Genomic DNA, 14649 nt, shown 5'->3' on the forward strand with positions numbered 1-14649 from the left:
AACAACAAACTAATGGCAATAGGTATACATCCTACTGGGCATAAGTATTTTATGTTATATACAGTTAACACCTATTTGAATTGGGTACAATGGTGCTTAATTGTTTTATTCTGTGCATAGCAAAGCAACCAATTGAATCTAATATTAGTCATTCGTCAGATAAAACATTTTCAGAGAAACAAACGGCTATATTTTCCCCTCAAAGAACAGCAAGCATTTTAAACACATTTTGCAGAGATGTTACGCTGAGGAAAACAGCTTAGAAATGTTACTTTAAACAAATCCGTTCTCTGGCTACCAACAACAAGAGGAATTGGAACAAATGCTTGGCTCTGTGCTTTCCAAGCATCCTTCTGTCCACCTGTCAAAGGCAGTTTTGACCCCACCAACCCAAGACGCAGCTCCGGAGCTGTGAAATATGCCACCCTGCACGGATGCCCTCGGCACGGTATGCCAGCATCCTCATTAGGGATTATCCAACTCACTTGAAGCAGGGAGAGAGAAGATGGGCTGGCTGCCAAGTGTTCTTTCAACAGAGATTCCGAAAGAAGATCCTGCAAAGTGTCGAAAGCCCAGATTTTCAGCAGTTCACTTTCTAGACTCTGTTACATAGCAACCATGCCAGCTCACAGAGGGTACCAACCAAGTTAATACTTTGTTTAAATGACACACTGCATTAAACCTCTAGGAAAACCCAAGTTTCCTTCATCAACTCATGTACTGTCAGGGTATCGTCACTGGAACAACACATCCAATGGTGGATAGATGAGCTCGTTTAATTCATTAAAAAAAATTTTTTTAACAAACAAATTTGAAAATGAACTTAACAATTTCTGGGCAGGGAGAGCAAAAGGTGACTCTTCCCCATAACCATTTGAGCTAATATTATTAAAAGTACATTAGCATGCACTTGACATGTGCCTTTCGGTTCAAAGATGACTTATACAGTTGCATTTTGAAAGATACTCATTTCATTCAAAACCTTGATGGAAAAGTCATAACTCAATAGCACTAAATGCTCATAGGGTTTGGGCCCATCAAATTGCACCAACAGAGACAAAATTGAAATAGAAGACTAATTCAGAGGGACAGTCAGGAATCCCCAGGAGCTGAGCTTCTGTGAGCCTTCCTGGAGGTGTATCACGAAGATGCTTGAGAAAACCTATCAACCACATGTTAAAGTAACTGGAGAGAACCTTTAGAATACAAAAGCACCAGCAGGAGAAACTACCAGACCACCTCTGCACAGGGTTTCTGCTCTAGCAGAACGCTGCCACAGGTCACGAGAGAAATGAAACAAAATAAAACCAAAAGCAAAAAAACTCACAGAGGCTAAATAATGTAAAAAGTCCTGGACTGAAGTACTGTTGCTATAGAGAAAGTAAACGATGCCCCACTGAATTTACATGGGGGCTGTTTTCTTTTCAACCATCACATCGGTTTCAATTCTCATCAATTTAGAGGGGTATGTGGCCAACAATTAAGTTCAGTGAAAACCTTTCACATTTTATTTTCTGATTATAAAATCACTAAATGCCCTCGAGGAAAGGTTTTGGAAAATACCCGTGGTACACAGAGGAAAAATCAAGACCATCCTTCAACCAGCCACCCACAGAAGCCACTGACAGGGGCAGACGTGCTTCTGAGAGCATGAAGGAGTTGCTGGGTTTGTGTGTTTTTAAGGATATCAAGAGATCCAAAAGCCATTTCCATTTCCACAGCCTTGTGCATTTTTGTAGGAAAAAAGCAAAAGGAAACAGCCCCTGTTGCTCCACTACAGCAATGTAAGCATCAGCTAAGCATCTCAGTTTCCAAGTTGGATGTGTAGATCATTGCTGCACTGACCTCCTTAGCATGCTCAGCCTGCAACGAGACCCAGGACTCAGATAAAAGCCACTTAACTTTTCCTTGGCTGAGGACAGGGGCAGACGGTGGGAAATAAACCAGCATTGTTCAGTCCCCTTAACCACGGCTTTTGATTCTTAGCAGAAGGCCAGTTCTTAGCTATTTCTTAATGTTGCAAGAGTCCCTGCCTATAAAAAGTAAAGCATCCTCTTTTTTTGCTCAGGTACCAGCAGAGGACATCTTCCACACACAACGACACAGCAAGGGATAATTGACAGAATAAGCAGATATCCACCTTGAAAACTGTGCAGCAAACACCAGGCTCACAACACCTTCCCACCATTACGTCATGGCTAGTCATGGCTACTTCAGTACCAAATTACTGCCCCAGTGCCTAAGACTTTTGACGGACCCCTGAAGTACCAAGTTAAGGTCTGACTTGGAATTCAATAGAAAACTGTAAATGTTCAGGCTTAACATCTCGCACCCCAAAAAGCACACCTTCCCAGAGAAAGTAAGGAGGAAACAGAAACTGATGGAGAGAAGGCATTAATAAGAAAACAGACTCCCTCTCAACACTTAGGAGAAGCTCTTGAAATAACAGCAAAACCAGAAAATCCTTTTGAGCCACTGAGCCATCGGTATCTCATCCTTCATCAAGTGGCATATTTATACAAGTGGCCCTCCTGGACTGGATATTTTTTTCTGTCATGTTCTGGATTTCAGCAGTTTACTTTACAATTCAAATGATATTAATAGCCAGTGACACCATTTCTTAAAGGGCAATTAGGCAAAGAAAAGAAAAGAAAAAAAAAATCCTGAAAAGCCAGCCTACCCTTTCAGTTTTCAATTCACAGAAAACAAACAGTGCATTTTTGGGATGCTTCCTCCACCTTTAACCCTTGCAGGGGGATTCAGAGCTTCATCACTGTCAATGTCAACACAGACCAGCTGTCTTTTTTCCCCTCCTCCTCTAAATTGCAAAGAGTACCTTCAAGGAGCGGCTCCCTGCAATCCACCAGCTACACCTTCATTTCGCCAGGAGCCCATCACTCAGCCTGTGAAGGCTAAGATTTCCCCTGGAAAGTGCTTTAGGTGTTTATATTTGCTGGAAATCTTAACTCCCTGCCGGGCAGAGCATCTACTGTTGCATCAATGTATTGCATCGCCTGTGCGATCTCAAATGGGGAGAAAATAAAGTCCAGATGCAATCGAGACAAGGGATTTGGCATCCGTGGAGAAAAGTGCAAACCAGTCCAATCCTCTACCCCAAACACGGCAGCAGAGCCTGGACTCGCTCTCAGGGGAAAGAGGCATTCCAAAGGAAGGAGCCTCCGGAACTGCGGGGTGCTGTGGTATTCGCCCCTGCCGGGGGTGGGGGCAAAGGCCCGGGCGTGAAAAGTTTGCCCACGGAGCTGGGGCCCGTATGCCATCTAAAGGGCACTTTCTGCTGCCGGAAGGGACCCGCCAGCTGAGCCTCGCTCACGCTGGCCGGGGCCAGTGTGACCGCGTGAACCCGTGCACACTGCGCCCGGGTTTGCGTTAATGACAGCAGCCTGCAACTCCCAACAGGGGAGCAGCGGTGGCCACCGCGCCGGGCGGAAAGGGTTACAAGCCACAATGCAAGGCGAGTTCGCCCCGGGCCTGGGGAGCGCCGAGTCCGCGGCCACCTCCGCGCCCGGGTCCTGCTCGCCCGCCTGTCCTCCGCCCCAGGCGCGGGCGATCCCTACCTTGTGCGCTGTGCTGGTGGTTCTCCATGTTCGCCGCCGCCGAGTCCGCCGCCGCCGCCGAGGCGCTGGCCGCCGCTCCCGGGCCCGGGCCGCCGCCGCTCAGTTCCGCCAGTCTCCGGTTGGTGGCCGTGAGTTCGGCTCGCAGGTTGGTCACCTCCTGGCTGGCCGACTGGACCGCCCCATCGATGCGGAGCGCGAGCTGCTTATTGTCTTCCATCATGCTCAGGATTTTGGCCTGGGGGCGAGAGAGGTGACAAAGAGCTGCATGATGCGCAGGGGGCGCGCGGCCGGGCGCCCCCGGCTCTACCTGTTGGGTACCCCGCGGCCCGGCTCCCCCGCGCCCCGACCCCCAGGCACCGGCAGCGCCGGCTCCTCCGGCGCAGGAATGACAGCGGCGCCTCCAGCCGGAGCCGCGGCGGTAGCGAGGCGGCGGGGGGAGGAGGAGGAGAAAGAGGAGGAGAAGGAGGAGGAGGAGGAGCAGCGATCGCCGAGACCCCGGTGCCGAGAGCCGCTCGGAGAAGGACACCGCGCGCCGCCCGGCACTCTTTCAATGGAGCCTACCATTCGCCGCGCGCTCTGGAGGGGGCCTGGGCCGGGGGCGGGGGCGCACCCTCCGCCTCCCGCGCCCCCCACTTCGGGGACACACCCCCTGGGGGGCGGGGGCGGCGGGCGGCGGCCGGGTGTGGGCCGAGGGGGCGCTCCTGGTCAGGGATGGGGGGCGCCTGCTTCAAGGCCGGCCTTCGGTCCCCTCCCTGGAGCGGTGGGGCAGCCCCCGCCCTGGCGAACTAGCGCCCCGCGGCGGGCTGGGGCTGGGGCTGGGGGGGGGGAGGTGGGTGCTTGGGAGAGAGGGGTGCTCGGAAAAGGGGCCCCGGAGGGGAGCGGGGATGGAGCTCCGGGGGAGGGGACAGCTTGTGTGAGCTTGGGAGTGGAGTTCTTGCTTTGCCGTTTCCTTAAAACGCGGGTAGGAAACGTGCAACGGGGAGCTGGGCTGGTGCCCCGCGGGCCTCTCTCTCTCCACCCCCACCCCACCCCTCTCCACCCCCACATCTCCACCTCCACCGTCCCAACCTGCGCCATCCCCTTTGCCCCAAGGAGCGCTCTGTTCTTCCCCAGGTTGGGCCGCTCTCGCTCTGGCCTCCCCACAGCCCGAACCCCTGGGGGGGCAGGGTGTGCACCGGAGGTGGAGGGGTGGCCTTAGCCAGGTCCTAAGTTTCTCAGCGGGGCTAAATATTGTTGGGGGCGAGAGGGATGAGGCCAGGAGAGCAGACTGGAAGGCTACAGTGGGGCTTCCCCCGTTCTCCTCCTACTGGGAGTAGGAGTGTTGAGGCCCTGCTGCCTCAGTTTACCGATCCCCTCTTCACAGGAGAGCTGAGGTAACCATGAAGTTGAACCCCATCTAGCTCCTCTTTCTCCCAGAGAACAGGCTTGGCATTTTTCACTGGGGCCCTCTGGATTCCAGCCGCCAGACCTTGTTACCATGGCAAGCTTCATTCCATGCAAAGAGGACAATTTAAAACAGCCAATATAACCCTGGGGACAGCCAATGCAACCCTGAGGACAGCTGTGCAAGGCGCACCTCCATCACAGCCTGGTCAACACCACCACCACAGCTGGTCAGCCTGGGGAGAGCTTCCTGCAGAAGCACAAGGTATGCTCTGGCGTGGACTGAGGTCGCCCACCCTTCAGATGGAACAGCATTTCCCGGAAGCCCACTGTGTGCAAAGTGCCTCCGATGCATGATCATCTCTTTGGAGTAAGGATTATTATTCCTACTTGAGAGGTGAGGAAACTGAGGCTCTGGGTGGGGGTTAAGCAGTTTACCCAAGGGGCCCACAGAAATCAGGGGAAACCAGGACTGGAATTTAAGCAGTCATCTGATTCCAAGTTAGTCCCACTATGCCTTGAGTGCTAGATTTTTTCCTTTTATGTGGAACTGTAAAAACACACTCTTGCTCCATCCCCCTGTGACCACTAACAAGCTGTTGTAAGAGGGGCAGGACAGTATTAGATGGTGGGACATGTGGCAGCAGACATAATTTTTCACTCTGTCCACTCTGCTCAGCTAACTGGACAGCTGGGGACTGAACCCCTGACCTTAGTCTCATTAGCACAAGTTCTGATCCACTGACCAACCAAGGCACTTAGACTGCTTGGTGTATTTCTGAACTGCGGTTCAGTGCTTTGAAGTCCTGCAGTTGAGTCACGGAGGAGCCTCAAAACCACAGAGCTTTGTGGGTCCTCAAAAGGGGGATGTCATGGTTCAGCCACTATGGAAAACAGTTTAGTGGTTCCTCAAAAACTTAAACATAGAATTATCATATGACCCAGCAATTCCACTCCTAGGTCTACAGCCCAAAGAGTTGAAAACATACATTCAAACAAAAACTGTACACGAATGTTCACAGAACCGCTCTTCACAATAGCCAGAAGGTGGAAACAACCCAAATGTCCAGCTGAGGAATGGATAAACCAATTGTGGTATATCCATACAATGGAATGTTATTCAGCCTTGAAAAGGAATGAAGTACAGATGCATGCTAAAACCTGGAGAAACCTGGAAAGCATTATGCTAAGTGAAATGAGCCAGACACAGAAGGTCACATATTGTATGACTCCATTTGTATGAAATATACAGAATAGGCGTATGCATAGAGACGAACAGCAGCTTCGTGTTTGCCAGGGCCTGGGGGAAGGGAGAATAGGGAGTAACTGCTTTATGGGTACTGGGTTTATTTTGGTTTTATTTTGAAATGTTTGGGAACTAGATAAAGGTGGTGGGTGCACAACATTGTGAATGTACAAAATGCCATTGAATTGTTCACTTTAAAATGGTTATTTTTATGTTATGTAAATTTCACCTCCATAAAAAAAGTCAGCATATATGCAAATACCAGAAAAAGGGGGAGAAGGGGTGTCCTGGGAACAAACCTTCTGAAAGACAATTAAGAGCAGCTCTATTTGGAGATGTGTGTGTGTGTGCACGTGTGCGTGTGTGCGTGTATGCTCACCCTCCGTCACAGCAGTCATCAGAAGGCACAGTAATTCATCTGTTGACGTGTCTCTCCCACTTCCCTGAGAGCTTCTGCGTGGGAGGAGGAGGGTCCGTTTTATGTATTATTCATCTTTGCATCCTTGCCACCTAACCTATAGTAAGCACTCTGCAAATGAATGTGTGTGAGCGTGTTTGTACGGTAAACAAACTGACCAAGTGTTACTCATTTTCCTCTTCAGTGAGATTATTCCCACACACCAGAATCCTAAAATCAGGTCAAAACAAAACAAAAAAATCTAACAAGGAGAAAAGAAAGCAAACACCCATTCTTTGGGTCTCTGCTCATCTCTCTCTGCCTCTTCTTCCCCAGTGTAGTACAGCCATTGAGATTTCAAGACATTCACTCCAGAAACTCCTGGGTTCGTCTCCTAGGGTTGTAAAGAAGTTTATTTTTTGAGATTTTTTTCTCTTAACATGAAAAAAGGGGCTTTTCCCAGCTGTGTCTCCTTATGTTCACCCATATACAAAAGGACCAGATCTCAAACAGAAAGTCTGAAATCAGTTACCCTCTAGATTCTACTTGATTTAAACCAAAATGGTTACTAGTCTTTCTTCCTCCAAACGTCCACCTCTGCTCCTCCTTAGGTGATCTCAGGCAACAAAATAGTCATGGAATCCATGTCCTTTTCCGCTTGCCTGATGCCCTATTGCAAGCTCACTTGCCTATCTCAGGGCTGAGATGCATTTATAACTCGTTTCTCTAGAGACACATATAAACCGTGGGGGGAAGGCCTCCAAAGCTGTCTGTCATCCATAGCTCGCTTTCTCTGGGGTCCACAACTAGGAGAATTTAACAGCACTGTGCGTTCTGGTTCAGTATCCTCTCTTCTGCATGTTTCTGAAGGAGCCCCCGCCTCAGACCCAAGGAAGCTGATGTTAAGAACCAAGTCAGAAAAGGGGTTCCCTTCGTAGGGATCTGCTGCCATTTTCCCAGTGTCACCGATTGCTATCTTTCCCCATCAGGCAAAGCCCATCCAAGGCTCTAACAGTGCACTGGCCCTTACGCAGTTTCGCCGGCCTCCACCAGTATTTGCCGAGTGTCTGATCTTTCTGAGCACAATGAGCAAACTGTGCCATGTGCATTTGGTGCCCATCAAAGTTTGCCTAGGCATTCTGGAAAGTCTGCAAAACCATTGTTGCTCAGAAAAAGAAAATTCCTAAGAAGAACCAAGGCAAAAGCCTAACCCACTGCTGACAGCGGTGTCATATGCATCTCCCTTCTCCCAAAAATAGAGTGACCTCATAGTTTAATGTCCAAACTGGGACAATTCTGAGAGAAAAAGAGGGTGCTGTGAATAATGAAGCTGGGACAAGCAACATAAACTGGAACTGTCCCAGGAAACCCAATATATGTGGTTCCCCCACCCGACCGCCAAATGATGCTGTTCAGTCCTGGAAGGCAACTTTGGGATCATTTACTCCAGCACCCTTTTTGTATACTGATGGAGAAACGGGGACCCAGAGACAGCAAGGGCCCCTGCAGCCATGTTGGTCAAGGAGTTGGTAGAGATTAAAACCAGAGTCTTTAGAAAATGGTCCATCATGCTACTGACGTGTATCTAGCACCATGCACTGTCAGGCTTGCGCCAGCTCACTGGTGCACATGGCACCTCCTGAGTTCTGGAAGTAGAAGAGCGAGCCCACAGTCTTGCACAATCGGACTTCTGACTTCATCTTGTACTCCACTCCCCTTGCTCACTACACTCGTGTCACTTAATTCTTTCCGACCTCCCAGCCTTTGCCTTTTCTCTTGCCTCTGCCTTGAATAGTCTCCTTGGCTCTCTGCATCCGATTCCCTTTCGTCTCTTAGGTGTAACATTCAACATTTGCTTCTTTCATAGCACATTATCACCATTGATCACTGTTTTGTGTATTTGCTAACTTGAAGGATTTGAGAGCTAAGTCACCATCAGTTTGGCTCACTGGGTTTAACGCCTGAGACTACGGTCCCCAAGGGAGTCTTGCTTATTCTGCTTTGTCTTGGATTCCATGGAATTTGGAAGAAATAAATGCCCTTTTCTTGAGCTAGCTTGATGATTTCTCTTGCAGGCAGTACAAGGCCCTGGCTAAGACTGCACCTTCCTCCCACCACATGCACCTGCCCAGCTGGTCTTTGAGCCTCAGGAAACAGGGTTTGTGTTCAGTTCTTCTTTGTGCTTCCACTGCCTGGTGCTCAATAGATGCTTCTCCAAAGAGTTTGTGGTTGACTGAGCAAATTCATCTCCCCCATACCCCAGAACTCCACATCCACGAAAATACTTGTTTCTCTCGTTAAAACCCTTCTCATCTTTGGTCACCTCTTACTTTTCAAAGTACTTGCAAATCTCTCATCTTATTTTATCCTTTATTGGGTGGAAGGGTACCTGGGAATCTGCATTTGGCATGTTAAGACGCTGAGGTTAAAGGGGTTGTCCTAAGATCACAGAACTGGACAAAAAGGTTCATGAGGGGAAGTGCATGCATAGTCCCTCCTGCTCTTATTCCCCAGGGCTCAATAATTGTTTGTCAAGTGGAGGAGCTGGGGCCAGCACTCAGCAATCCCCACACGCGGCCCAGTTTTCTCTCTGACTCAATCAAGGACCTGGTTTCTGTCTGGCTCAGGAACTGGAGGTGGCATTCACGGGCTCCTCCCTGCAAGGTGAAGTTCATACACAGCCCAGGGTGGTGAAGGGGAGGTCTGAAAGAGAAGCCAGCATGTCATGGACTTCTTAGTCCAGGAGGCAGCGCTCTGAGAAACCCCGATTCTTCTTTGGGTCTGCGTGTGTCTGCCCACAGGAGCCAGGGAGAAATGTGGTCCTGCCTCCTGCACTTCAACTTCAAATTATGAAGTTTCTACAAACAATATCCCTTATCCCTTGCCAGGCTCTGCGAGGCACATCTCTGGACTTCAGGCTGGTTCCAGTGTTTCTCAAAGTGAGGATAAAGACCCCTCAATATGGATCCCCAGAAAATGCTTGTTAAAATGTAGATCCCAGGCTCCACTCCTGACCAAGTGGAAGCTCTGGGGGGTGTTGGGTATCTGCAGTCGCAATAGGCTGCCCAGGAGGGTCTGGTGCTCCGTGAGGTTTGACACTCACTGTTCTAGGCACCCAGGACAGATGCTCATAAAGCACCATGCACGTGTGTGAAATACACAAATGCGAGGAACCTTTCAAGCCTCAGGAATGGCTTCGGGGCTCTCTGCTCTTCCTCTTCTACAGGCTGTCTGTCCCGTGTCTTCCCCCCCCCCACCACTGGAGAGTCCCTGGGGAATCACCCTCTCTCTCTGCAGATGGATGCTCTGTTTATTCAAATTGTCACATGCGAATCCCGGCCAATCTAGGAGATGTATCTTTTGTACACTTACACGGTTTACTTTGGCTGAGTGGGTTTTAACATGTGCTCTTGGGAAAAGGGCAAAGCATCTCTCAGAGAGAGGCAGCCAGGTCTCGGGGTCTCTGGCCCCCTCCAGGAGCGGGATGAAGTCGAAGACACAGAGAAGAGTGCACAGGCAGGAAACCCCAAAAGCCAAGCTATATTCCCTTCCCAGCAGTGCCTCCGCCGCCACTGCCATTAGTCACCCTCCTCGCCACAGTTACGAAATGAAGCGATGGAGGAAAAAAGAAACCAGGAGGGAAAAATAGGAGAGGATTGTGGGCTTGGGGGAACCGCGAACAGCTATGAGATGGGAATGTGTATGTGTAGGTGTTGACTATATGTGTGTGTGTATGTGTATGTAGATATGGTACACACACACATATTTCCGTGTGGACCCAGAGCACAGTTATTAGTGGAAAGAGTGACATTCTCCTCTTGGCTTCCCAAGCAATTTCTCATGTACAGGTCAGGAACTTGGTCAGGCGCATCTGCTCTGTGTATGTATTTAACAAACCCAGGTCCTTCTGCATATTCTTCGTTTGCAAATAGTCCTTTAATAATCACTTATAATTCAGAAGCTTCTATGTATGAAATAGATAAATATTAAATATACACACTGACCATAGACTTAACCACATAAGCATATATACTTAAAGCATCTATTTCTTGATAGAAGTGCAGTATTTTTCACTCTTTGAATGTTCCTTGGTTTTTTGATGTGTTTCTTATTTGGTGTGGTGTGGGGTTTACAAAGAATGTGTGTGATGGCCTGGTCTCTTGGCTCTTGGCTCTGTCACAGCCTCCATGAGTGATGGTGGACAAATAGCAAGAGACAAGCAAAATACAAAACACTGAGACAAATATGTCCGCCTCTAGAGAACCGTCACTATGCCCCAAAGAACTGTTCCAACCCCCGGGGGTCTTGTAGGACCTCCTGCCCTCTCGTGTTTTGGCTGTCTCCATGGGTTGGGCGCCATTTTATTTTCCATCCCCAGAGCAGTCTTACTGAGGTCCCCTCAACAAGGCTAAAGAGAATAGGGTCCAGTCTTCAGCTCTAATTCCTCATCTTGCCGAAGCCCCCTCTCTGCAGCCATAATCTATGGCCAGTCTGTGCTAACTGACATCATCAATCTCACCCTTCCCTGAGGGCCAGGGTAGCTTCAGTTCTGTCGGCTCTAGAGTTAGTCAGATAACGGTTCGACCCCCAGCCCTGCTACTTACGAGCTCTGTAACACTGGATGAGTTACTTAACTTCTCTGAGCCTTAACTTCCTCATTAGTAGAATAAGATAATATTACTCCCTGCTTCATAGACGTGTTGAGGAATTCAGTGAAACTATGCATGAGAAGCATTTGGCAGAGTCCCTGGTGTCTGGAAAGAACTGCATAGATGTTATCAATGATGAGGACACAGATGATGATGATGATGATGGTGATGCTGACAGAGGTAGTTGTAAGTGCAGCTCCTGTTCTTTGCACACCCACTATGGCCCACCACTGTACTAGTCCATTTATCTCCACTAACTCAGGCTGAATCCTCCCAACCCTGAAGATAGGTGTTACCAGATCCGGAAAAAGCTCAGGCTTTTAGCAGATCAGGAAAAACCTCAGGCTCGGAAGGTTTGCTCACACTTACCCAGCTAAAAGGTAGCAGAACCAGATTCAAGCCCAGGTGTGTCTGATTCTAAGGTCTCATCTTTTCTTTCCTTCCGTTTTCCTCTCTGACCCATGAACGCAGTCTCGTCCCTGTGCGGGTTGATGCACCAAGGGACCTCCGTGTCCCTTCCAGCCCCACATCCTTCATTCTGTGCAAAAGGCACTGATCTGATGAAGAAGCAGGCGAGGGAGCCGCTCCTTGGTGGCTGGTGCGTTAGTTCTTCTGGGCCCTGGGGACCCATTTGGTAAATTAGTTCTTTTGGCTCATGAAATGGTACCCCAGTGGCTTGAAATACTTTACAGACCTACCGTAAATGGGTAATTTATTCTTTTCTCACTGGTAGTATTATTATTATGATCTCCATCCTATATAATTTGTTTTCTATACTTTTTAGGGGTACCGCGTGGGGGATGGGGATTTTTTTTTAACAGACATGCATTAGATTTGGCAAGGAGCAGCGTGGGATTTTCCAAGAATGTGATTTTCAGGACCCCATTCTCCCCATATTTTGCTCTCTCTCTCATTTATTTCACTCTCATTTATCATAATTACTACATATTATGATGTCGTCAGCAGGAGAGTTTTTTCACTCATTTCTTCTCCCACCCCCAGAGTCCCACCTTGCTCAGACTCTTGTGAGCTTCTGTTTCCCTCTTAGATCATTTCTTTCTACTCCGAGGATGCTTATGCGCTAAGTGTGACCCTCATTCAGGGCCACCGAGGAGACAGTATAGTAAGCGCCGACCAGAGGAATCAAGACCCTAGCGCCCCTCAGCGACTCACTACGAAGGCGTCTCGGATACAGTGATGCGTACGATCCTTTTTCGGGAATTGGAAGCAGCGGTACAGGAAGAGCCTTGGATCTTGCCCCTTGAGTCAATGCTCAACCTTTCCAGTACTAAAGTGCCCTGGGAAAAATATTTATCAGCCCAACAGTATAGGCTGTTCAACCCAGTGTGCCACGAAGGACCATACCTGCGACCATCTGCCCTGATATTTGGGATCAGCTGTCCACCTGTACACGTAATTAGAAGAGAGCTGTTTTCCCCAATGTTTGGCTCATTGGGATAAGGTGTCTCTAGCCAGTAAATTGTGAAGTACCATATTTATCTGAATCGGCTGCACCTTTATTGGTTTACCTGCCTTATTTTATGCTGGGGAGATGTAAAACAGTTTATAATCCAGTATTTGGAACCACCAGGCCACGTTATTAGGTGTGCGTGTAGTTCAAGAGGGAACCATAGTTGCTCAGAACAATGTCAGTTACATGCTTTTGGTCAGCATCCTAGCCATGTTGGTAGTAAAATGGTACTGTGACACCTCTGCCCAGGAACAACTAGCTACTAATATTTGTTCCTTTTGAAAAACAAAGAAATAGGAGGTTGGTTTTAAAAGGGTGGGGCAGAGATGTAAAAACAAGCACGGAGAGGAGGGGCTCGGCTCACTGTCTCTTCACCGAGCATTCTCTGGCATCCTGCACCTGCATCCACAGCCCTGGACCCTCCGCCCAGCACGGCGGTTCCCTACCTCGCCCCTCAGACCACTGGGACCATCGGCAGAGGAACACATCTGTCTAGGCTCTGAAACAGCTTCCTGTATCAAAAAGATGAGACTGTCTGGAAAAAAGAGACAGAGCTGCGTTCTTCCCCCGTCATGAGGAGCCCCGAGGGAGTCCTGCAGAAAGTCACTTAGCACTGGAGCCTAACAGCTTTGGGAAGAGTGGTGAGCCGGAGTCCTCTAGGCAGCTTTTGGGAAGAAAAGAAAGACAGATCTAGGTTCTCGTCCTGTCATTCATTAGGAGGCATCAAACCAAAGCATGAACTTCAATGTCTCCTAAAAGACGGACCGGTCCAGCGCCCTGGCCAGCCCACAGAGGAGCTTTGAGCAAATTAGAAAGGATGCGAACATAGCCCTGCTGGAGGGTGCAGACTCAGAGAGTGAGCCCCAGCCCTCTTGTGTGTCAGCTCCCTCTGGAAACAAAGCGGGAAATAATCACACATATCGCTCAGCGGCTGGATCTCACCTTAACTCTGAGGGTTTCATGGTGGAACTAGGTTCTATTGTTTTTTGTTTTGTTTTGAGAAAGATTAGCCCTGAGCTAACATCTGCTGCCAATGCTCCTCTTTTTGCTGAGGAAGACTGGCCCTGAGCTAACATCCGTGCCCATCTTCCTCTACTTTATACGTGGGACACCTACCACAGCATGGCTTGCCAAGCGATGCCATGTGCACACCCGGGATCCGAACCGGCGAACCCTGGGCCGCCGAAGCAGAATGTGCACACTTAACCACTGCGCCACCTGGCAGGCCCCTGGGTTCTATTGTTTTTAAGATCTTTTTATCGTTATTGTTTTAGTTCAAAGTAACACATACTTTTACAAATCTATGTACACTTTTATATGAAGAACACTGAAAGAAGTTATTTTACATTTTTCATGAAATTTCAGTGGCAGTATAAACTTCTTTTTTGAAGTTTCCTAGACTTTCTAGGAGTCTAAATGAGCTGACAGATTGAGAATCCAGTTTTTCCTGAAAATGTGCATGGAAGCGATGCTCTGATAATTATAATAATGATTTTAGTGGGTTCTTAGATCAAACACGGTGCTAAGTAGTTAACTTACATCACTTACAACAGCCCCATGGGGGAGAAGCTATTATTACCCCCATTTTACAGATAAGAAAACTGAGGCTTAGAAGGGTTAAGTTACTCACCCGGGGTCCCACAGCTAACAAGTGGGAGGGCTGGAACTCGGGTCAGTGGGATGCCAGTAGATTCCACTTTACTACTATTTTATGTTACCTCCTTCCACCCAAACTCGCCCTTTGTACTGTTGAAGGAAAAGCGTAGTGAAGACCAAATTTAGATACACACCTGAACTGAGGATGGCAATGGAACAATAAGCCTTTTTCTGGGGAGGTGGGTGGAAGGGGAGCAAGCAACATGAATCCAGTCATCAGTCATCTGCTCCTGGAATTCTGGGCTTTACCGCTGGGAAGAAACTTGAACATC

At 48.7% G+C, this 14649-nt stretch overlaps 1 protein-coding gene across 5 annotated transcripts in view; it reads right to left on the reverse strand.

Moving 5' to 3' along the window:
* The window catches only part of KAZN (kazrin, periplakin interacting protein), a 1021468-nt gene that overhangs the window by 434760 nt on the left and 572059 nt on the right, over window positions 1-14649 (reverse strand). For 4 of the 5 annotated variants that reach the window (XR_011535473.1, XM_070602791.1, XM_070602782.1 and 1 more), the window contains one exon: window positions 3576-3810. Coding sequence is in view for 4 of the 5 variants with exons in the window: in XM_070602791.1 (XP_070458892.1) it covers window positions 3576-3810 (235 nt within the window). In the remaining variant the exon portion in view is untranslated. Of the gene's footprint in view, window positions 1-3575; window positions 3811-3932; window positions 4073-14649 lie in introns of those variants that run through there. The other variant, XM_070602802.1, reaches the window with a different exon arrangement.

The sequence above is a fragment of the Equus przewalskii genome, chromosome 2 (genome assembly GCF_037783145.1).
Source record: "Equus przewalskii isolate Varuska chromosome 2, EquPr2, whole genome shotgun sequence".
Classification (NCBI taxonomy): domain Eukaryota; kingdom Metazoa; phylum Chordata; class Mammalia; order Perissodactyla; family Equidae; genus Equus; species Equus przewalskii.